Below are 25,164 nucleotides of genomic sequence, written 5' to 3' on the forward strand. Positions count from 1 at the left end.
GGAAGAAGCAGAGGAATGAATTAGTGACCTAGAAGACAAAATACTGCAAAATAATGAAGCTGAACAAAAGAGAGAAAGAGAATTATGCAACACAAGAATAGGCTTAAGGAACTCAGTGACTCCATCAAACATAATAACATTCATATTATAGGAATCCCAGGAGAAGAAAGAGAAAAGGGGGAAGAAAATTTATTGGAAGAAATAATAGTGGGGCACCTGGGTGGCTCAGCCAATTAAGTGTCTGCCTTCAGCTCAGGTCATGATCCCAGAGTCCTGGGACTGAGCCCCATGTTGAGCTCCCTGCTCAGTAGGGAGCCTGCTTCTCCCTCTCCCTCTGCCCCTCCTCCCGACTTGTGCTCTCTCACTCTCAAATAAATAAATAAATAAATAATCTTAAAAAAAAAAAAAAAGAAATAATAGCTGAAAACTTCCCTAATCTGGGGACGGAAACAGATACCCAGATCAAGGAGGCACAGAGAACTCCCATCAAAATCAGCAAAAGAAGGCCAACACCAAGACGTTTGCCACTAAATTTGCAAAATATAGCAACAAAGAAACAATCTTAAAAGCAGCAAGACAAAAGAAGTCCTTAACTTACAAGGATAAACCCATAAGGCTAGCTGGAGATTTCTCAACAGAAAAATGACAAGCCAGTAGAGAGTGGCATGATATATTCAGCATGCTGAATGGGAAAAATCTGCAGCCAAGAATATTCTGTCCAGCAAGGCTATCATTCAGAATAGAAGGAGAGATAAAGAGTTTCCCAAACAAAAACTAAAGAAGTTCATGACCCTAAACCAGCCCTGCAAGAAATATTAAAGGGGCCTCTTTGATGCAAAGAAGAGACCAAAAATGACAAAGACGAGAAAGGATCAGAGAAAATCTCCAGAAGCAGTGAAAAAACAAATAATAAAATGGCAATAAATACATATCAATAATTACTTTGAATAAATGGGCTAAACCCTCTGATCAAAACACATAGGGTGTCAGAATGGATCAAAAAAACCCCACAAAAAAAACCAACCCATTATATGCTGCCTTCAAGAGACTCATTTTAGACCTAAAGACACCTGCAGATTGAAAATGAGGGGATGGAGAAACATTTATCATGCAAATGGATGTCAAAAGAAAGCCAGAGTAGCAATATTTATCAGACAAGCTAGACTTTAAAACAAACACTGTAGCAAGAGACAAAGAAGGATACTATATAATCATAAAGGGGACAATCCAATAAGAAGATATAACAATTGTAAATATTTATGCATCCAACATGGGAGCACCCAAATATATAAAACAATTAATAATGAATATAAAGGAATTGATAATCATACAAGAATAGTAGGGGACTTTAACACCCCACTTATATCAATGGAAAGATTACCTAAACAGAAAATAAACAAGGAAACAATGCCTTTGAATGACACACTGGACCTGATGGACTTAGCAGATATATTCAGAACATTCCATCCTAAAATAGCAGAATACACATTATTATCAAGTGCACATGAAGCCTTCTCCAGAACAGATCACATATTAGGTCATAAAACAGTCCTCAACAAATACAAAAAGATTGAAAGCATACCACTTTTTCTGCCCACAATGCTATGAAGCTGGAAGTCAATCATAAGAAAAAATTCTGAAAGACCACAAGTACATGGAGGTTAAACAACATCCTACTAAACAATGAATGGGTCAACCAGGAGAAGAAATTAAAAAAAAAAAAAATACATGGAAACAAATGAAAAGGAAAAAACAACAGTCCAAACTTTTAGGACGCAGCAAAAGTGGTCCTAAGAGAGCAGTATATAGCAATACATGCCTACTTCAAGAAGCAAGAAAAATTTCAAATAAACAACCTAACCTTACGCTTAAAGGAGCTAGAAAAAGAATGGATGACCCTCAAATCAACAAATGTCCCTGCTGTGAAGGAGCTTATAGCGCAGTAGGAGTGGGACTTCCCAAAAGGTGACCAGAATGATAAAAGTCCTAGAGTCAAGGCAGAAGAAGACCTGGAGGTTTTAGTTCAATGCAAGAGACTGAGAGGTTGTGGCACCAATTCTCCAAATAGTCAAAAGGCTGTTAGAAGAGGAGAGCAGTTCAACATCTATGCCGCTCTGGGAGGCCAATTCAGATCCATTGTTGGATACTGAGTGAAGGCCTATCTTCACTAAAGAGAGGAAGAAATTCTTAATACAGGTAAAGCATAAAATTCTTTTCAAAGAAAGCACCCTTTCGGGAAGGGTGGCTACCAGAATGTCATAGAGGAGATTACCTGGACTGAACAGGAAGTTGGATCAAAGTCCCTATGAAAAGGAAAATAAAGGCAGAGCTAAGCCGAAGTAGGAAAACCAAAAGAATGAGGGGCATTTCCTATTGTCTATGTGTTTATTTAGTAATTTTTTTTTAATGACAAGGACTTTTAAAAACTTTTGTCTTGTTTTTAGACCTAGAGTTTAAACTTCTACTAAATTGGGGTGCCTGGGTGGCTCAGTCGTTAAGCGTCTGCCTTCAGCTCAGGTCATGATCCCAGGGTCCTGGGATCGAGCCCCGCATCGGGCTCCATGCTCAGCGGAGAGCTTGCCTCTCCCTCTCCCACTCCCCCTGCTTGTGTTCCTGCTCTCACTATCTCTGTCTGTCAAATAAATAAATAAAATCTTTAAAAAAAAAATAAACTTCTACTAAATGGCTGAAGGAAACCACTTTCTCTAAAGCCATGCTTATACTTTCTCTGAGGATAATTTGTATCTCTGTGGGGGCGGGGGGCGGGGTGTAGAAGGAACATTGTTTTGTTTTTGCTTCTGATCTTCAACCTGAAAACACATTTATTTCTCAAAAATTATTTATAAAGTATGTGTCAGGGGCAGGACTATGAGCTAAAATGAAGAACTCAAAATCAAGGCAAGACCTAACTTTCTTGTGTGCAAGCAGTAGCAAAGGGACAAAACCTGGTAATTGCTAAGTAAGTAAAAATGCACCCAAATACTGAAGACAGGCAAAAAAAAAAAAAAAGTAGATATAAAACAACCGGTTGAGATAGATGAGATCCTTTTCAGCTTCAATGCTCTTTTGAGTCTATGCCAGAAGGGATATTTGAGCATCAAAGTACTGCTGTTCATGGTCTCCTAGCATGACCTGCACTCCACATGGCATGGAAAGATAAGTGGCAGATTTTCCTCTTTTATATCTTGTGTTCTCTTGTGAAAGACTGTAACGTGTGATTGTCCCATTAATATCTACCTCTCCCACTAGGCTGTTATCTCCCCGAGGGCAGAGACTGGGTTTACTTTTACTCATTTCATCTCACCAATGCCTGGCATGGTACCTAGTATGAAACAGGTGTTCAATAGATACTTTTTCATGGAAGAATAAAAATAAGGGGCTTTAAGAAAATAAAACCAGTCATGAAAAATGGCTTTTTCCATATGAAGTAAATAGAGTTGTCAAATTCATAAAGACAGAAAGTAGGAGGGGCTGGTGAGAGGGGAGAATGGGGCATTTAGTGTTTAATGGGTACAGAGTTTCAGTCTGGAAAGATGGAAAAGTTCTGGAGATGGATAATGGATGGTTGCACCAATGTGAGTGTACTTAATGTCTTTGAACTGTACACTTAAAAATGGTTAAAATGGTAAATTTCGTGTTGTATATATTTTACCGCCTATAATGATAATAATAAAGAATGGCTTTCCTAAGAAAAAAAGAGAGGTTATTCTTAGAGGGTCCAAGGGATCGCCTAACAAGGGAGCCTCTGAGATATAGGAATTATGTGTCCCCATGGAGTGTAGACAAATAAAACAAAGCAGAATTTGCGGGTAGGAGGAGATTCCTCAGATCATGATTTGGAAGACATTGATCCATTTCAACCCGCTCATTAGAGATGAAAACTAGGGCTTTTTCGCCTCTGTTTCGCAAGGTCTATCACATTTCATTCAGAGCCTGGAGGTCAGTTTACCAGTTCCTTAGGCATGGCATGGGACTGGGCCCAGGTTTAATAGACCGATGGTTTCAAGTTCTGTACTGCTCGTGCTGGTGCCCCAACCTTCACTCACTGTAGTTTTTCTCAGATTGTCTGTCTGAAGGAGTTTGAGACCTGGAAAAAGCAAACGCAGTGACTAACCCAAAGCTTTGGCTTTTCTGTTCTGAAGGCACAGGTAGCAGGTGTTTGGGCCATCAGTGGAACAGGAGAGGGTCAGCGTCCCCCGCACCTGAAGCAGCCGCCCTGTGACAGAGAGGGTGCTGTCCAAGGCCGGCTCCTGCCTGCAGACATACTTTCAGGAGAAGAATATGAATGTGTCTCACCTGATGACATCTCCTTGCCTCCACTCTCGGGAAGCCCCGATTCCCCCCTTGCCCTGGCTGCCATGGACGTGGAGCAGCATGCCAGCCCTGCCCTCAGCCTTCACACGAGCAGCTACAGGATGCAGACTGGGGCCAGCAGTGCAGGGGATGCCCAAGAATCGGGCATTCCACCACCTGCTGCTTTGGCTGATGCTTACAGTGATAACAGAGAAACATTTTCAAGTCATTTTGAGAGGCCGTACCCCCAGTCCAAAGCTGAGCTCCCATTAACCTCCGGAGCATTTCTGGAAAAAAGTACTGCCTTCTGCAAAATCAGTGCTAAACATCCAGAGAGCATGCCGAGTGAAGTGCATGAGAGAGCTTCACAGCAGCACCCTCAGGCTCAGGGAAGTTTGCTAGAAACACGGGAAAAAGTGCATGTTGATAATAACATCACTAAAACCCGAGACAGGCTGCATGCTTCCCAGGATGCATTCTCAGGCCTTGGGCTTCGATCAGGCCCCAGCCGGGCCTATCAGAGGCAAACAGTCCCCCAAGAGGAGATTAAATGTACATCAGCAAAGAACACGGTGGTCAGCCTCACTGGCCAGGCTCCTAATTTCTCCAGGCTCCTGTCTAATGTAACTGTCATGGAAGGTTCTCCAGTAACTTTGGAAGTTGAAGTAACAGGATTTCCAGAGCCTACACTGACATGGTGGGTAGCTTATAATGACAAGTCATAAACACATTGAATGACTGAGCAAATCATTCTGTGTGCACTAACTTAAAGGTGTAGGGATAGCTGATTAATATTCTGCAACACTGCAACTCTGCATGATTCAACCTTACACCAACCCCCAACTCTCCCTGTAGGCACAGCATGTCTAATACCCAGAAGAACCAAAAGGAACCACATAAAATAATAACTTAACCAACTCCAAAAGCACTGCAACTTAGCTGTGCTCTTTTGTGGAGTTTTTTGTTTTGTTTTATTTTTGCCATTAGTTTAACATTCCACATTTCTGAAGATTGTGGGTTGAAATTGTTTCCTATTGCTTATTTCCACATAAGCATGACATTTCTTAGCTTAATATCCCATATTCGATTAATAAACATAAGAATTTAGGTTTTCCCCTTTTCTTTCATTTAGCCATTTCATCTTTTCCCTCTTCCCAACTGAGTCACACATCACTTTTGTAATATTTGTTTGTTTCACTAAGATTTCTTTCTATAAATTTCTTCAGTGTGAAAGATGGAATAAAAATATTTCTTTCACAGTTGCTCCCAGTGACAGGTAATAAACCCATTTTTGAAAGGTGGTGTAATAACTGAGCTGTGAACAATAGGATTTCCTTCTGGAGATATCATTATTTTTTAGCATATTTGTTTTAATAGAAAGTAAACTGCAGAATACAGGTTTTGAATCACTGTTGTTTTAAAAGTAGTTCTCACTTTTTCACTACGTGGGTGACTTCTAAACATTTAGAAACTTTTCATCTGTAAGTATATTTATCTGAGGACAAAGTTACAAATTTGTGAGACTGAATTCATACTCATAAACTAAGATAAGTAAAACAGCATTTACTTATCATAGTATTTCAGTAGACGTTACATTAACAGTTTCAACTATTATGCGTGCCCACTGATGATACTTGAAGTGTGAGTCGGTTATCTAAAGAATCTATGAGAAAACTCTGGTCTCTCAGATGATGAAAAGAGACTACACTTGTGATACAGTGCAGCCATTCATGCTTTTGTCTTATTGTTTTTAAAATTGCATGTTTTTTTAATAGATCAGGAATTTCATATTTATGAATTTAAAAAAATATTTAATTCATTATTAAATATCAGTTCATCCCAAAGAAAAATGTTGTCTGCAGTGTTTCTTGGTTTTGTCCACACAACAAATAACTTGGTTAGCATTTATTGTTGAAGAATTATCATAATATTGTGAAAAAATACCTTGCTTTTGGATTTACAATGGTTTTGCTCAATTAGCAGCCAGCAAGCTCTTGGAAATAAACATTTTTAGGACACTCATAAAAATGCAAAATTACCACATAGGCAATGGGAACAGAAAATGATTCAGGTTTGTCACCGCTTCTTAGGTGAAGGAACATGGGTATAAATAAACAAGAATCTAGAATATACAAAATAAATTGCTTTCTAAAAAGAGGCAGCTAAGCACTCGTGTTCATAGGAAACTTTTAGAAACATGTCATTAACAGTAATAATCCAATTATATAAATGCCTTTTATAATTATAAATCATTTTCTTCTAATGAAATTAATTCATAAAAATGAACTCATTTCGCCAGGAAATGTTGTATAAGTACCTTCCTCTAAAACAGCATGTTTTTATTCTCACATGGATCTTGTGGGGTGAATATGATGGAGTGGATGAGTCTCACTCCAATATAGATTCTCAGAACTCACAGGCTGCTATTCCATAGCAGCTGAAAGAATGACACAAGCCAAATAGAGGGGTGCCATTTCACACTCTCGGTAATTGTTGCCATAAGCAAATGGTGGCCCTCTGTGACCAGGTGGTTTGGGTTTTTCTTGTGTTTTGTTGTTGTTGTTGTTTGTTTGTTTTAGAGAAAGAGAGAGAGAGGTAGGGGGTGGGGAGGGACAGAGGGAGAGGGAGAAAGAGAATCTTAAGCAGGCTCCAAGCCCAGTGCGGAGCCCCACGTGGGGCTCAATCTCACGACCCTGAGACCGTGACTTGAGCCGAAATCAAGAGTCAGATACTCAACTGACTGACACAGCCAGGCACCCTGTTTGGGTTTTTTTTTTTTTTTAAAGAATAGTTGGATATCTGAATTTTCACATGCAATATTCCAACTGTTAAATGTTGTCCAAAAATTCAATTTTTTGAAAAATATGGTCTGACCTGATCAAGCACTTCTCAGGCCACAAGTCTCCAACCTCTATTTCAAGGATGGATGAAAGCCCCATTGGAATCTGTGGTAGCTGCAAAGTTCCTGCTAATACTAGAGAGAGAGAGTACTGCAATGGTAATGGGCTTGTTTGCAATGGTTTTTAGAGCTTAGAAATGATGTGAATATACAGTGATCCTGACTTTAAAACTGACTCTCTGCTTCAGGTACAAGAAGGGCCAGAAATTGTCTGCAGATGGGCACTTAGAGGTTTTACACAAGGAGACAAGACATTCAGTGTTCATTCCGAAGGTATATGAGGCAGACGCAGGCCTCTATGTGGCTCGGGCCCAAAACTCTAGTGGCATTCTCTCTTCCAATGTCATCCTCCACGTGACAGGTAACCACAGGCCGCCAATCACAAGAATAAACTGGGTAATGTTGTGTGTCATCTACATTAGTGTGTCCCTAATGTACTGGGTACTCACACAGTAACTGTGGGGTTGGTGCTCTTGGACGTCATTCTCACGGGTCTAAAGAACAACCCCATGGTTGTTTCTTTTCCTGCATCTCTTACATTTGCCTGCCTCTCTCCACCAAGTGTACCCACATTCTAGTCAGGTTGTTTGTTTGGCTAATACCAAACTCAGCGAAATAATCACATTTTCTCTAGTGTTTTAGTATATTTGAGGAGCTTGGTAAATTCTTAGCAGTGGATAAGCATACATTTTTGTATTGTAGAAAGAGATATATTCAATATAAAGCCCAGTAAAATTACACAATGTTTATTCCATCCTCACTTAAGAGCATGTATATCAAGGCTCACATCAGCAGAGAGGTGTGAGTTAAATTTCAAATCCAGTTGTTTGGTAATTTATTTTTAATTGTACTCATAAACATCTCCGTAGACTAACAGGAGAAATACTGAAGTGAAGCTATAATTTACCTTATCACATCAGCTGTCCTTTCGTTGCATTTCATGTCTTGATCTCATTTATTGAAATACATTTTATGTAGTTTCAACCTAGACTACCTTCCTAAGTCTGAGGCGGCCACTGTATATAGTCATTCCTTGTTGATCTCACGGGTTTCACCACGGTGAATAGATGTGCTGTCAACTTCAGATGGAGGTTCAAACTTCCATCAGCTGCACCTGTCATAGAGCAAAATGGAGCACAGGCTGCAGATGGACCAACATAATTCCTGTCATGTCACGGTCACATTTTGGGCAGCCACATACATACGATGGCAACCTGTTCCTCCTGCATCTTCTCTTGATTCTGCTGCTGACCATTTTTTGCAGCCTGTGGTAAAGACATCTCAATGCCTTAGTTTCCCATTTGGAAAATGGGTTCATCGTCTACTTCTCGGGCGATTGAGAGTTTTCTTTTCGTGTCTTGTAAAGATTTAGAAAATGGAAAGCGTTCTATGAAGGCTGAAGGTAATTATATTGTTTGATGTGACTTATTGTCACACTGCCTCCTGCCCACTATTCTCATTCAGATGATGTTTCTTTAGAATATTAAAGAAGTGGTATTAGTCTGTGATTTCCAACCTTTCCCACGTGGGAAGGTGATGTATATATGAATTGGAACTGAAATTCCTTTCTGATTTCTTAAGATTACATCTTTTTCAAAGACTTGAAATTAAACTTAGGAAGATGCATTTAGTATGATCTAGGGGAAAAAGTATGTAATAAGACAAGATAAAGTGAATTCTGTCCTTTTCTTCTAATTATCACTGTAATATTGAAGAATTTTCTATGCATTTCTGAAATATATTATTCAGAAAAGAGGACTTTTTTGGTTCCCTCTAAAAGTAAACATGAATGAGAGAAGCATTTGTTTTTAAATTTTAAACATAGTCTTGTCATGGTAGAGCAAAATCTTTAGTTGAAAGAATAATTTATAATAGATTTCTGATGAAGGGAAGGAATTAATTATATTGCTGTAAGACTATCTACAATAATAAAAATACTTAAAAGTAATATATTCAAATAATGTATAGAATTTGGGTAAACTGTAGTCTTTTAGGGTTCTGAAAACACTCTATTACATTTTGTTGAATTAATGAGTCTGGGAATACCAGAAAAAAAAGTAATATATTCAAGTTAGTATTAAAAAGCTACTGAATGTTATTTGAAGATATGAAATGTGTGGTTGAGTAAAGTTGACATATTTTTTTCTGTGCATCAATTTACTTAAACAATTAAATCTCTTAATTTTCTTCCAAATTTTGACAGAAACCGATTAAAAGCTTATATATACAACGTCCTAGGGAACTCATAGTCTCTTAAGTCTCCTATCCATTTTGTCCACTTTCACATATTTTACATATCTTGCCTAACTGCTATTCCCATGTTGAAGCTAAATAGTAAAATCTAGTCATGTCCAAAGAGGGCAGGCAGGACCAGGTAAGAAATTCTTGTCTGACCCTCTGTCTCTTTCTTGTTAATTTAGTAAGATCTTCTTTCCCATTTTGTCATCTTGGTTGAATTTGTGGCTAGAGGTTGTTAGGGCATGGGACTTGCTTGTTTGCTTTACATGTTGCATGCCAGTTAAAGGCTAATGGGGAGCATTAGTGGGCAGCAGGGTGGGATATATATATATCCATCCATCCATGGTGTGTGACTAAATAAGGTATAAACCCCAGATGTATTTGATACATATATCAAATATAATATGTATTTGACATATATTAAATATATGTATATACACATATATGCACACACACATAGAGCTCAAATATTGAGAAAAAGGATTATGCTGATATTCTAGATATAGTTCAGCTAGCTATCTGTGTATCAATCTGTCTGTCCAATCATTCATCCATCTATCCATCCATCCATCCATCCATCCATCCATCTGGTCATCTATCCATCCATACATCTATTTACATACCTATCTACCTACATATTCTTTTGTGCTATCAATTGACTATCTAGTAATTCCCATAGCAGTGAAGAATAATTAGCTATTCAGTTATTCTTCCAGTTATATTTTAATTTCAAAGACTTAAGTGTGATTTTCCTTTTTCTAGGATTTCTGTCTTGATCAAAAAAGTCTCCTTATGAAAGTATGAACTAAAATTATTGATTAAAAATGAAAAACCTAAGCAAATGATGTTTCTTTTTAAAGATATATATATATATATAGTATATATATATACTATATATATAATGGGTATATAATAGTATATATATATATATATACTATTTATACCCATTTTCTTCTAGAGAAAATTCCGGACAGTTAGTAATATCAAAACACTTCTCAACAAGAAAATGTAAATGACAAGGAAGATTAAAAAGAACATGTACTTGACACCTTGAAGGAACGCAACACAAAATGTGTTTTGAGCTTCCTAAAAGGCAAAATTATTGAGCTTTCCAGTTCTGATTTTCTAATAATAAGTGTATAAACATTTGGTGGTGAAAGTTTTTTCACACTCAATTCCAAGAGAAATTTACTGCAGAAATCCTTACATTCGAATCTTTGTGTATGCTAAAATATCTAAAATCTTTGGAAAAAGAAGTCATAGACAATTAGTTATTTTATTCCATAATGCTAACCCTCATTTATAATCAAGATGCAGGCTTAAAATAGATTATTGCAAGAACCTTCTAACCACCTCACTCAAGTTTAAATTTATTCAAGTGGTACACAAGGCCCTTTAGTACCTGCCCTCCCCTTCCTAATCTCTGTTCCATCCCTTCTGATCCCCCCACAAAATGACATTTTACTTCAGGTTTTTAACCTATTGTGCTCTTTCTTCCCTCTAGTCCTTTCTTCCCAGATTTCCCTTACTATGTCCAAACCTATCTTTACGTGGCTTAACTCCTGCATATCCTTCTTGGTCCATTTGAGACACAACTTGCCCCAGGAAGCCTCCTGACCCATCAAGCCCAGTGTAGATATTCTTGCTATGGGCACTGTCAGCACCTGACCTGTCCATGTCATATCCCTTGATACATAGCATTGAAGTTGCATGTTTGAGCATCTGTCTCCTCTGGCTAGAGTGTGAGATATTTAGCAGCAGGATCTGTGACAGCCCTGTTCATCATTATACTCCCAGCACCTAAGCCACAGTCATACTCAATAAATATTTCTTGAATTGTTGTTGGAGGTAAACAAAGATAAACCTAGCTTGTTTTTTTTTTTTTTCTTTTTCTGGAGAGAGTTAGTGGGGGAATGTAAAAAGAGAAAGATGTATTTGTTACCTGATTATTCTTTCTTATTATGGACATTGGCCAATCAGAATCAGGTTCTAGTCATGAAGTATGTAGGCATACTACAATGACTATGTCCAAAATGCCAAAACCAGAATTTATGTACTTCTTTAGAACACTATACAAATTATCAGTATTTTATTGTGGTAATCAATAATCTTGGTAATCTGGTTGTATCTTATTTGAAACCAGCATTTCATTCATATATGTAAATATTAAAAAAGCCAAATCCAAGAATTTAGATTATTTGATTTTCAAATGAACAAAGGAAGAAATATTGCATCTTGTTCCCCTTGTTTTGTTTTTATTTATGACTATTCCATACTAGAAATTGCCATCTGAAGCTTTTGACATTCCGGTTGTGTGTACATTATTTTAAATGTGACCATGAAATAAGTTATTTGAAACAAAATAAAATATATCCTCCTAGTATTCTCTGATATTGTGCATGTCAATGCAAATGCCAAAGCATGACAGACTGTTTTCCATTAGCAGAATCTTGAGGTGTATCAAAGAGCCAAAAGATTTGCATTCAGTAAATGAAACAGTGTCCCGCTTAAAGCAAAACAATTCATTTTCTCTGCTCTCATTACATGAGATGAGATTTGAATGTTATCAGCTGTGTATGAATTCAACCTTAAAATGGAAAGCACAAAGCTGCTAATTTGGCCCATGAATCCCCACATCACTGTTCCTTGTGTTGGTGAGAGTTTATATAACATCATCAACCACCCAAGCATCGGTGGTGAAGGTTGGATGCATGACATTCCTCCAGATGAATAAATCTTTGATTCTGGAGTTTGAGTGTTTGGCCAGATAGCTCTTTCTTCTGTTCAATGGCAATTTCATCTGTATAAGCCAGGACCTGGCAAATCCAGTTCTTTGGATTCTCCGTTTGTTTGTTTTTTTTTTTAAGATTTTATTTATTTGAGAGAGAGAGAATGAGAGACAGAGAGCATGAGAGAGAGGAGGGTCAGAGGGAGAAGCAGACTCCTTGCTGAGCAGGAAGCCTGATGTGGGACTCGATCCCGGGACTCCAGGATCATGACCTGAGCCGACGGCAGTTGCTTAACCAACTGAGCCACCCAGGCGCCCGGATTCTCCATTTTATATCATAAAATTAACACCCTATTTTCCTTAAAAGACAAGGAAATACAAAGAGTTGTACAGACAAGCATGTTTGTGTGCATGTATTTCCAATTAGCACAATAAAGACTGGCTGAAATTGAAACATATTTTAACCATAGGAGTAGCTGGAAAACATTTGTCCAACCTTATTTTTCTTTAAACCAGAGCAATAATGGTTACATACTTTGACGTTTTCAATCTGTATTCAGATGGCTCCCTGCTATGGCTTTTTCCATTTAGGACCCACTTAAATATCAATACTTGTGAAATAACAGCTCCAGAGCTAGCTAATGAAATAAACTTTTCCCTTTGACATTCAACAACTGTTCTTTTCCAAGAACCTTATTGATCCAAACAACTACAAAATGGTATTTTTATCTCATGTTAGCATTAAAAAATCATATAATGAAATATTTTGAAGATAAAAAATTCAAAGGTTGAAATATAAAGAAACATAATTTATTCATGGTGAATAGTCTCCAACCCATATTATTCTCATGATGCCAGAGAGCCTTTCTTTGTAATAAGTATTATGCAAACCCACACCCAAACAAGCTGTTGGCAAACAGGGCCACTGGAAATGCAGACAAAGTAGGAAACCAGTTACCTGGCAGGATTGGAAAGGCTAAAAAATGCCCATCTGCTTTGAAGTGTCTTCCCTAGCAGCCATTGCCATGTTGACTCTTGGAGGTCTGCCTTTGGTTAAAGTTAATGCAGCTCCAGAAGATGCTTCTTAAAATGAGTATTTATAATTTCTATTACTCTTAAAGGAGTAATAGAATTTCTCATCATATCCTGGTCTCAGTTATCAGATTAAATAAGAATGTTTCCCCCACCAAAAATGATAAATTCTTGTGAGGATATGGGATATGCAGGAACCTGAGAGAGTTGTATGCTATGTTCCACTAAGTGTTGGGAAATGTAGGACAGGAAGGGAAAAATAGCCAAACATCAGGGTGAGGAAACTGAGTGTCAGCTGTGGGTTTCTCCTCCTCTCACTGTGAATTTCCTCTAGATTGAGGAAATGCCTGTGGGGATCCCCTGAGAGGGACTTAGAGACCTCAATAAAATGTGTCTGTATGACATTTTTTGTTACCCAAGTAGAGGACTGTACTGGATTGAATAGCGTCAGGGTGGCCCTAAACCCAGTGCCTGGTGTTCTTATAAGAAGACCATAACAGACATAGAGACAAAGGAGACACGCAGGAAAAGGCCATGTGATAAAAGAAGCAGAGATTGGTGGCCTTGTCAGCTTCTACAAGCTATGGAGCACCAGAGATTGCAACCCCAAGGAACAAGAAGAGGTAATAAACTATTCTTCCTTAGAGACTTCAGAGAGAGCCTGGTTCTACCGATGCCTTGATTTTGGACTTTTAGACCTCAGAACTGAGAAAGAAAAATTTCTGCTGTTTTAAGCCACCCAGTTTATGGTTCTTTGTCACAGCAGGAAACCAATACAAGGACCATGTTCTAAAAAAGTCCATTCGAGCCTTTCTCTGGTGAAAAAATTCCCAGAGACATTCATTGATAGACACCAGCCAGCCTTTCAAAACAGCACTCCTGGGGTATGCTGGAAGGCCTCAGTTCTCTTCTTGATTTGGGGGATCTTGGCACATTCCAATAAATCAGCAGTTATATTCATCTTCTGTGTGAACATTGCCCCCTACATCCACCATAGTGCTAGGAGTTCTAAAGGAAGCAAAAGTCCTTCAAGACAAGTCCTAATGAATTTACTACTTGCTTAATGATAATGCACATATAAGAAAAAGAAAAAAGAAAAAAGAAAAAACAAGGCAGTATGTAATCACAGTGAGAAAAAATGGCCTCTGGAGTAGGGGGAAAGCCAAAGGGAAGCTGTGATTAGAGATGTGAACCAAAGTACGAAGGTTCAGTATGACACAGTATAAGGAAGAAGAGCAAAGTTCAATAAATGGGACTACTAACACCTAAGTATTAAGATATATATGACCTAAAAGAGCACTATCAATCAATTAGATCCAATTGACATTTGTAGAGTATTTTATTCACCAACAGCAGAATACATGTTCTTCTTAGGCTCACATGGAGCATTCACCAAGATAGACCATATTCTTGGCCATAAAACACACCTTACTTAAATTGAAAAGAATTGTAATCATACAAAGCATGTTCTTAAATCACAACAGGATTAAACTAAACATCAGAAAGATAGCTAGAAAATCTCCAAATACTTGGAAATTAAACAACACACTTCTAAATAGCACATGGGTCAAAAATAAATCTCAAGAGAAATTTTTAAATATTTTGGAAAACATAAAAATATATCAGTACTGATCCTTGGATATTAAAAGCCTAATAAGGAAATGCTATAAGAAACTCTAAGCCACAAATTCGATTAACTGAAATGAGATGGATCAATTCCTTGAAAGATATAAACCATCAAAACTCACAGAAGCAGAAAGAGACAACCTGGATCACCCAATATCTCTTTAAGATATTGAAGCAATAAAAAATAAGTTTCCAAAAAAGAAAGTATATGCCCAGATGGTTTCACTGGTAAAGCTACCAAATATTTAAGGAAGGAATAATACTAATTCACCACAATCTCTTCAAGAAATAGAGGTAGAGAGGACATTTAAAACTCATTCTATGAGATCAGAATTACCCTAATACTAAAACCAGATTTAAAAAAAAAGATATTAAAAGAAAGGAAAACTATAGTCAATATCGCTCATGAATATAGACATGAACATTCCCAACACAATACTAACAAATCAAATACAACAATGACTAAGTTGAATTATATACACCAGTGGGATTTGTTCCAGGTATGCAAGGCTGGTCCAATATTCAAAAATCAATCAATATAATCCACTGCATCTACAGGCAAAAGAAGAAAAATCACATGCTTATGTCAATTGATTCAGGAATAACATTTGACAAAATGCAGCATGTGTTCATGAAAATTAAAAAAAAAAATCTCAGAAAACTCACAACAGAAGAAACTTCCTCAGCTTGATAAAGATTATCTACAAAAATCCTGTAACTAACATCACACTTAATGGAAAGAGATTGGACATTTTGCCCCTAAGATTGGGAAGAAGGTGAGAATGTCTTCTCACAACTCTTATTCATCATTGTACTGGAAGTCCTAGCCAGTGAACAAAACAGGAAAGGAAATCAAAGTTTTGCAGGTTGGAAAAGAAGAGATAAGACTATCTTTATTTGCAGATAGCATGATTTTCTATGCAGAAAATCCCAATGAATCTACCAAAAACTCTTGGAACCAATTAGTGAACACAGCAAGTTTACCGGAAGTAGGTCTGCAACAACTGCATCCAGGAGAAAGGCAGGGAGTTAGCAATAAATGAATCACAGTGAATCAGCATTTTCAGAGGCAGGGGCAAGGGCAGGTAACATGAATTTGTCCCTTTTCCATAAATTTGTTACAGACATCATGGATATTTGTCATCTACTTGCAACATTTCACACTTGATTTTTCTTGCAGCTTTCTATGATATTTTGGGGATTTCAAAAGAGATAAATTATTTGAAGGAGATGATGCTCACCAGGGCAAGGGGATACTTGATGTGGAACATAAATCAAATTTGATCATTTGCTGGCCATTGTCATTATCAACAGACCAAGAGAGAAAAATTAGAAAGACATTGTAATTATAGCATCATGGAGCTGAGCTTTATCCAACAATGATGATTTTAATATTAGAAGAAAAGGAGCCCTTTTGGTCTCTGACATAAAATCCCAGAGTGGACGATCTATCAGTTGGTACTCTGCTACACTGCAAGAATGTATCTTTCATGAATTAGTACTTCCTTCCAGCAAGGATGAGCTTATGCTGCTAGTATATTTCTAAGATTTTTTGATAGAAACCAGAGCTAAAATATGCCAGACATGGTATTATACTTTTAAAAGTAATCAGTTCCATAAAGTCATACCTTAGTCTATTAATTAAGTGAAGGGTAGAATACAAATGACTACTTTGGCACCTACATTTAATTGGGAACTTCAATGAAACTAATCATTTTGTATTTTCTAAATGTTAACTATAACTGCTTTCTTTATTTCCATGTTCTTGAAGGTGATTTTTGGTCATATACATCATTTGTCTAAAATAGAATGGTATTATTCTTTATCACTTAAAAGAAGACTAACTGATGCATTACAAAGACAAGTACTGATCTTGTATTTTATCAAAAGCTTTGTAAAGATAAATGTGTAAACAGTGAAGTACTGTTAAGATACCATCCAAGACTTAGAAATGAATATTCAAGCAGAGTACTCATTGTAGTTTCTGTTCAAACCTATGGCAACATATCATATATTGGAAACAAATATCAATTTACTATTACAATTAAAAATGGATTATGAAAAGTGTACACGCAGCAAGGTACAGGGCCTAGTTTTCTTGGTGCATGAGTCCCATTCCATGCTCTGACATCTAACCCATCTGACCCATCAGCCAGTTAGAGGAATGATGCTATCTCACAGGGAGGCTTAGAATGAGGAAAATCTATATTGTTTCTTTAAATGTGAGAAATTATCATTGATTGTCTTAACCATGGTTATATAGCACAGTATACCACATGTCATTAGTATCATTAGGAATTAATAAAAACCATTTAAGTGTTTTGGATCTTGGTGATACAAATGGGGTGTGTTTGTGTGTGTGTGTGTGTGTACTTATTTGTTAGTATGAGTTCTTATCTGTATGAATTAAGTAACATATAAAATGCCCAGGTGATATATGACGTAATGAGGTTAGAAAAACACTTGATGGTACCAATACTATGAGCAACTCATGACCAAGAGTTAATGAAGAAATGGACTTTTCTTATTTTAGCATGGCATAATACAGACATGTATGCAGTTTTGTAAATGTATAATTAAAAACCAGTGAATTTCAAACAGAATTCCCAGATAGCAGATCAAAACAGGAAAATACTATTCCGATCTATATACACATATATCAACTTCAAATATAAATCTATTTAAATTCCTCAGAGATAGCAATCCTAAAAGAGTTATTTCTAAAATAGAACTTAGAGGTTACTTTTATTTAAATGTAATACCATAAATCATGCTCAAGAAGCTGCTCTTGGGTTTTTTTTTAATCCATTGGCTATTGTATGTGAATTTTCCATATGAAGTACTGAATGTGGTCCTTAAAGGTGGATTTCTCTAGCTCATTTCTTAAAGTTATTAAAGCATATATGATTACTTCAAGAACAAATGTTTTGTGTGTTCATTTCTTTTTTACTGCTAATGGTTTATGCATGTGGATAATGAAATGTATATTATGTCTACTAAGTACCTAGAAACAATAGAATTTATTTATCTGTTTCTTTGCTCTACTGGGAGCTCCTTAAAATGTAATTCAACATTAAATCTCTGTAAAAACAATACATTTAGCATTTCATTCAGCCTCTTGCACATAGGGGGTGTTTATTCTTGTATAAATATTGACCCACAAATGCTCTTAATAAATGCAACTGCTCAAATCATCATGGTGTTTAATATTTGATAGGAAATATTCTCCTATTTAACATCCCATTGTAGAATAGTGACCTGTTTTATAACCGGACAATAATCAAAGCAAGTGAAGACAGTTTTCTTAAGTCGAATTTGCTGATTTCTCGCAAGAAACTACTCTGAGAGTGGTAGAGTCCTGTTTGAAAATGAATTCAGATTTAAGTTTCACATGTTTACTCACATAGTTTTGATGATGAGTGGGATTTAGGCAACGCCACCAAGAACTCTGCAAAATAGGTACCTGAAGAATAGCAAACTTCTCTGTTCCAAACCCCTAGTGCTGCCCTACTAAATCCCTTAGGGCCACAGCAGGCCAGGCATATTATAAAGTGCTTGTCTGTTTGAAAATATGCCAAAGGTTTATTCAGAATGGGAAAAAATATTCTCTTTATTTAAAACTCCCTTGGGGAAAAAAAAATCGGAAACCACTTGCAGTTACATTCAGAATTACATGCCGCACCAATGAGCGTATCGTTTCTCTATGAAAAAAGAACTAGCTATTGAATTCATTTTTCCTATATTTTCTTACCATGTCATTAATTTCAAGGAGAAAATGTCTAGGAGAGATGAAATAATAGGGAATCTCTTTTCCCAGACACTAAGTCACTAGTTGTATGCTGCATACACACACGTCATCATTTAATCCAATGGTCACATTAAATATTTTTCGGGTTCATGGAACTGTGGTGATGAAATTCACTGAAATGGAATTCCGTGTCAAACACAAACAGGAAATATTATCTAAGGCAATAAACGGGTGATATGGTAAAGACAAGATGCCAAACAATAGTTCTAACAATATTATGTAATGACAAATGGGAGGAAGATGGGCACTGTTGCGGTGCTGAAGGGGAAATGCAAACCCAGTTACAATCGTGTGTTAATGTTCTTCTCTAGGACATTGGGTTCTTTTTTTTTTTTTAAGATTTTATTTATTTATTTGCCAGAGAGAGAGTACAAGCAGGGGGTGCATCAGGCAGAGGGAGAGGCAGGCTCCCCGCTGAGCAGGGAGCCCGCCACGGGACTCAGTCCCAGGACCCCAGGATCATGACCTGAGCCCAAGGCAGCCGCTTAACCGACTGAGCCACCGAGGCGCCCATGTTTCTTTTTTTTTTTTTTTAAGTATTCTCCTTCTTCTTTCTCTGTTCTATTTTGAAGTAAACACACACATATACATATACATCCATACATACCTAGAAACTCATATATGAATGCATCTAATTTTATCTATGTCCATAATGGTTGTCCTCTGAAAGTCTTACAAATACTTGTTGCAGAGAGTCATCCCAGGCCTCTTCAGAGTCTCCATATGCTCATGCCACCAGGACTGACCCTGAGAATCCTTGGGCTAGCTTCAGGGAAGTTTCCTCCACATTAGTATGCAGACACTGTGAAGAAAACCTCTAAGATTTAGCCTGTGTGAGCCAATCTGCAAAATTTCAGATTGATAGAAAAGAACATTTCTCCATTGTGTATTTATACTTGGCAGCCCCCCAGCCTTTTATATCTGATTTTCTCTAAGTGAAGAGTTAATATAAAGTAGGAGAAAGCCAATCTGCAAAATTTCAGATTGATAGAAAAGAAGAACATTTCTCCATTGTGTATTTACACTTGGCAGCCCCCCAGCCTTTTATATCTGATTTTTTCTAAGTGAAGAGTTAATATAAAGTAGGAGAAAAATATTTTTTTCACAACCACTTTGGAACTATACATTCTAAAAATAAGTTGCTATAAGTCAACTGCTTGATTTTATCTGGTATTTTCTTGCTACAGAGGACTAGCAGCATCAGCATCACCTGGGAGCTTATTGAAAATGAAGAACTTCAAGTTCCACCCCAAACCTACTGAATCAGAACCTGCATTTTAGCAAGATTCTCAAGTCATTTTTATGCATATTAAAGTTGGAGAAACACTGTTTTTAGAAAATACCTTGGGTTTTAAAGAGTTCAAGCCTTGAATGCAATAATTTCATACTGGTTACACCTGTGCTCCCAATTTGTAAGATTCAAAATGGAAGAATTCAACATTGGTTTCCATAGAAACACTGAGATAGATTGACAGATTTCTATAGAAGAAACAGTAAAAGAAGTTAGAGTGATATAGACTACTCTGAGAGTGGTAGAGTCCTGTTTGAAAATGAATTCAGATTAGGCATCATATGTTTAATCAGATAGTTTTGACGATGTGTAGGGTTTAGGCACCACCACCAAGAACTCTGCAAAACCAGGAGGTACCAGAAGAATAATAAACTTGTATATTCCAAACCCATAGTGCTGTCCAACTAAGTCTCGTAGGGCCATCGCAGGTCAGTCATATCATAATGGCTATAGTGCTTGTCTGTTCGAAAACATGCCAAAGGTTCATTCAGAATGGGAAAAATATTCTCTATATTTAGAACTCCTTTGGGGGGAAAAATCAGAAACTACTTGCAGTTACACTCAGACCTATATGTCCCACCAATGAGCATAAATAGCCAATAAATCCATGCCAACATTATATGTTCTTTGGAAAGTTTAAGCTGAGTTCCCAGAGTATACTATTTCAAAAGACCTAAAACCTTGAGTTATGGTGTGCTCCCTTAAACGTTGTGCAATAAAAGTGATCAATCTAATTTTTAGAAGATTATGATCTACTGCTGCCATTTCTGTAAATAGAGATTACCAAGGAAACTTTGGTATTCATGTTATTAACATTAAAGTATAGTTTTGACTCCATATACAATACAAACTTCATATGTCTATTTTAATAACATTGACAAACATTTAAAATGAGTATCATTGGTATTTAAATTATATGACACTGTGTACATTATCAGAAATAAATTAGGGCGCCTGGGTGGCTCAGTTGGTTAAGCGACTGCCTTCGGCTCAGGTCATGATCCTGGAGTCCCGGGATCGAGTCCCACATAGGGCTCCTTGCTCAGCAGGGGGTCTGCTTCTCCCTCTGACCCTCCACCCTCTCATGTGCTCTCTCTGATTCTCTCTCTCTCAAATAAATAAATAAAATCTTTAAAAAAAAAAAAAAAGAAAGAAACTATAACCAAGGTTCACTTTCACTTTCATTGTATTTTTTTAACGATAGATAGGACTTTACATGTCTAATCTAGAATTACCATTTGGAGATAAAGTATATGAGATAAAACTCAGCCCCTCTACTAAAGCTGCTCTGAGAAACCTACAGGCATCTGAATCTTCTTTAAATTGGATAAACATAGGCTTTTTTGTTGAGGTTGTCACATACATTTTTACAAGTTAATTGAAATCCTTAAACAATGCTTATTAAAATAGTGGAACACTGATTTTATAAAATACATCACTCATTTGAGCCTATTTTAATCATCTTGCATTCATATAGAAGTGAGCACTTATTTTAAAGATATGGGCTATTCTGTATTACTCCTCTAAAATGTTACTCTTTTAAAGACCTAAATTCTAATCCCAGCTCTCTTACAGAAAAGCTCTGAGGACTTAAGCAACTAAAATCTCTAACCTTCATGTTCCTTGCCTGTGAATAATGGTATAAATTACACCATCTCTAAAAGTGCTTCCAGCTCTCACTGATCTCTAAGGGGTGTTAAACACACAAATGCATTCTTGATTTTCTCATTAGTACAGGTAGATGATATTACTAAGGACTTGGTATTTGGGGGCCAAATGATCAAGAGGCCACCTAAATTTTAGGATAAAATTTAAAGAAAATTCCCTGGGAAGCAATAGGCAGATAAGAACTTTCTTTGGTGAGAATGGTATACTCCTTGGCGGTCATAGAATGTTCTCTTTATTCACCAGAGAAGAAAAAATATATGTAGCTATCAGACTCCAAATAGAGTCAGCTGAAAACTAGTATCTTGAAACACTGTCTGGCTCTTATTCAACCTCCAAAAGTCCCAGTGTCAAAGCCCTTTAATGCAGAAATGCTGTTGGTGGTGTATGAATCATTTGACTGATAAAATAACTGAGAATATCCCACATAGTACTTGATGAAAAATTATCTCTGTATTAGAAAAGAGGAAGTCAGCTGGTATCGATCTTATCACTCTATGATGCTGTGACATGCTATGACATCCTGAACATTCTTCTTGAGTGGAATGAGTCTAAATATGCACAGTGGCATAGTAGAACCTAAAAATTCATTTCTACATGTTTACCATGTGGAATCTTGAAGCACCTCATACATGGATGACCTCATGAGACTGTAGCCCTCTAAACAGGGTTATCAACATGTCCATTCACACAATACCTGCTTTAAAGTAAAGCTCAGTACCAGTGTCAGGCAAATTAAAATTCTTATATTTTTTAAAGATTTTATTTATTTATTTTTGAGAGAGAGCATGAGCAGGGGAGGAGCAGAGGGAGAAGCAGACCCTCCATTGAGCTGGGAGCCTGATGCAGGACTCGATCCCAGAACCCTGGGATCATGACCTCAGCCAAAGGCAGATGCTTAACCCTGGTGCCTGGCAAATTAAAAATTTTAATCTTTATTATATTGAAATGAGGCCAAATTATTTTTCTATTGTGATCTCTTTTGAAATAAGCTTTTACATATTCTAATGCTTTCTTCTGAATGGTTCATATAAATTCATGTTTTCTCTAAAATATATTGTTTAGTTTCACTTTGATCAACTTCAGCTCTCATTCTCAATAAGAGACAACTAACCATGTTTAAGTCACTTTTTAAAATGATATATTCTGGGATGCCTGGGTGGCTCAGTCGGTTAACCGTCTGCCTTCGGCTCAGGTCATGATCCCAGGGTCCTGGGATCGAGTCCCGCATTGGGCTCTCTGCTCAGCAGGGATCCTGCTTCTCCCTCTGCCTGCCATTCCCCTTGCTTGTGTTTTCTCTCTCTCTCTCTCTGATAAATAAATAAAAAATAAAACAAATAAAATGATATCTTCTTTTTGCATCGAGACCAGTTACAAATAGAGCACTTCATAATTTTCTTCTAAATTGAACATAAGCGTGGGTATTTTTTAGTGCCCAATATGTTCAAATATCATTTTCCTTGTTTTTAAAATGTTTAAAGGAAGAGATTGTATGTTTAATTAATAATACATATCTGAAATGAAAATCTGATTTTGTGAAATTATAAATTCTGGTTTTCAAAGTGAAGATAATCCTGAAAGAGACATTATCTGAGCCTTGTCTGAGGGACTAGGACCCCTCCCCTTGTCCTAAACACCACACACACACACACACACACACACACACACACCCATTCCCCACCAGTGTGACCAAACCAAGGAAAACGAGAAGCAGGAACATAGTTACACAAGTCACAGCCAAATAAGAAGAGTAAAAATAGTATCTTAAGCATTCAGAACCACCAATTTTCAAAGTGAGCCAGAGGGCAGAGCAGCAGCTATAGTTTCAAAGGGAAGTAACTACATCTTTCTAATCGGCTACCCTGTGATAGAACATCAACTGCAGTAAATCATGACTTAGTGTCCAAAGTGTTATATGCCAGATAAACAAGGGGAAGGCTCACTGGTGGGCTTTACTTGGGAAATATGCTTACTGCTATGCTTAAGAAACATATACAATAAATATATTCCACTTATGCCCTTGAATGTAATAGAATGCTTTAAAAATTTTTCAGCTTCTATGTACATTGACCAGAAAATATTCTACGTAGAAACTGCATTTTGCTTGGGGTTTGAGAAGAGGCTTCCATAGGATATCTGTACACTTACTGAAGTTAGTGAAAAATAAGTCAACTGTGGTTTTCATGGTGTATTCCTCAAAGGCAGATCTCCTTAACCCTGGCACGATTAACACTGGGGGGTGGCTGTCCTGTGCATCAAAGGATGTTAGCAGCATATCTGGCCTCCAGCCACTAGACACCATTAGCATGCCCCCCCAGGTGTGACGATCAAAAGTGTCTCCAGATATTGCCAAATATCCCCAGTATAAAACCATCTCCGGTTGGAAACCGCTGTTCTAAAGATACAAGTTAGCATGGGCTTGGTCAGGATCAAACACGGGTGCTTTGTTCAACAAAATTTGGAAAATAAAATCCACCAATTAACATGGACTTCATGAAAATGTTGGTTCATTATTTAACCTTATCCTTTATCAGTTTTTTCTTAAATGGATTTCTACTATCCTGGGTAGATTACTAAATAGTTTTAGTTGAAAAAATTTGTTATGAGAACTAAAATTTCTAACATATCATGGCCCAGGTTAATGATAATGATAATGCTTAATCAAATATATCAAACAGAAGCCCACAGAATTCATCAGATTGTAGTCTGCATTCTCCTGGAATTTGATAGGAAAAAAGATGTAAAGGATACGATTTTACCATTTTTTTTTTTGGCAAAGAGGCTAGATCCATTTTGCGATCAAAGGTTACTTGCTTGGTTCTAAATATCATTGATATCAATCTGTGGAGATCTGTGTCTATAGTATACTCTCCAAGAATGTGGCTTTTTAAAAAAGATTTTATTTATTTATTTGAGAGAGAGAGCTTGAGAGAGAGTACAAGCAGGGGCAGAGGGAGAGGGAGAAGCAAGCATCCCACGGAGCAGGGAGCCCAATGTGGAACTCGATCCCAGGACCCTGGGATCATGACCTGAGCCGAAGGCAGACATTTAACCAACTGAGCCACCGGGACACCGGAGAGTGTGGCTTTTTACTCTGGAAACCCTTACTGATCCCCCAGAGAGCATAGTTATTTAGTAGCTTAAGAAAAAGCTCCCCCTCCGGTCCGGTCCTTCTCTCCCTCTTATATGTGAGGAAAGTAGAATATAACAAGATGACTCTACTCTTCAGATAAAGTCAGCTTAATGGGTTTTGGTTTTTCTTTTGCTTTCGCTTTTTTTTTTTTTAGTTCGGAAAACTATTGGTGATTCCTAAATGTTAGGAGATGGTAAGATTTTAGTAAAAGAAAACTGACGTTGTTTATAAATACTTCTAAAAGTGAACACGTTTTTAAATACTGCACATGTGCCTTATATCAGCAATCTCAAGTATCTTTTTCTTTTTTAGTACTAGACAAAATTCCAACATTCCTAGAATGCATTGGACCTGCCCACCTCCAAGAAGGAGAGATATCCCACCCTGCAGTATCTGGAATACTGGCTTATCAACTGTGACAAATGCACTATGCTGATGCAAGATGTTAATA

The 25,164-nt window shown here is 37.2% G+C and overlaps 1 protein-coding gene across 5 annotated transcripts in view; it reads left to right on the forward strand.

Moving 5' to 3' along the window:
• CCDC141 (coiled-coil domain containing 141) overlaps window positions 1–25,102 on the forward strand; it is a 205,280-nt gene extending 180,178 nt beyond the window's left edge. For 3 of the 5 annotated variants that reach the window (XM_081814054.1, XM_081814055.1, XM_081814058.1), the window contains exons 25-26: window positions 4,143–4,990; window positions 7,381–10,275. In XM_081814054.1, coding sequence (XP_081670180.1) covers window positions 4,143–4,990; window positions 7,381–7,648 — 1,116 coding nt within the window. In that variant the 3' untranslated portion in view covers window positions 7,649–10,275. Of the gene's footprint in view, window positions 1–4,142; window positions 6,144–7,380; window positions 10,276–25,025 lie in introns of those variants that run through there. The other 2 variants (XM_081814059.1, XM_081814060.1) reach the window with 2 other exon arrangements.
• Window positions 25,103–25,164: the final 62 nt, after the last annotated feature.

This window comes from Leptonychotes weddellii, chromosome 3, assembly GCF_054177405.1.
Source record: "Leptonychotes weddellii isolate Sample4059 chromosome 3, ASM5417740v2, whole genome shotgun sequence".
NCBI lineage: Eukaryota > Metazoa > Chordata > Mammalia > Carnivora > Phocidae > Leptonychotes > Leptonychotes weddellii.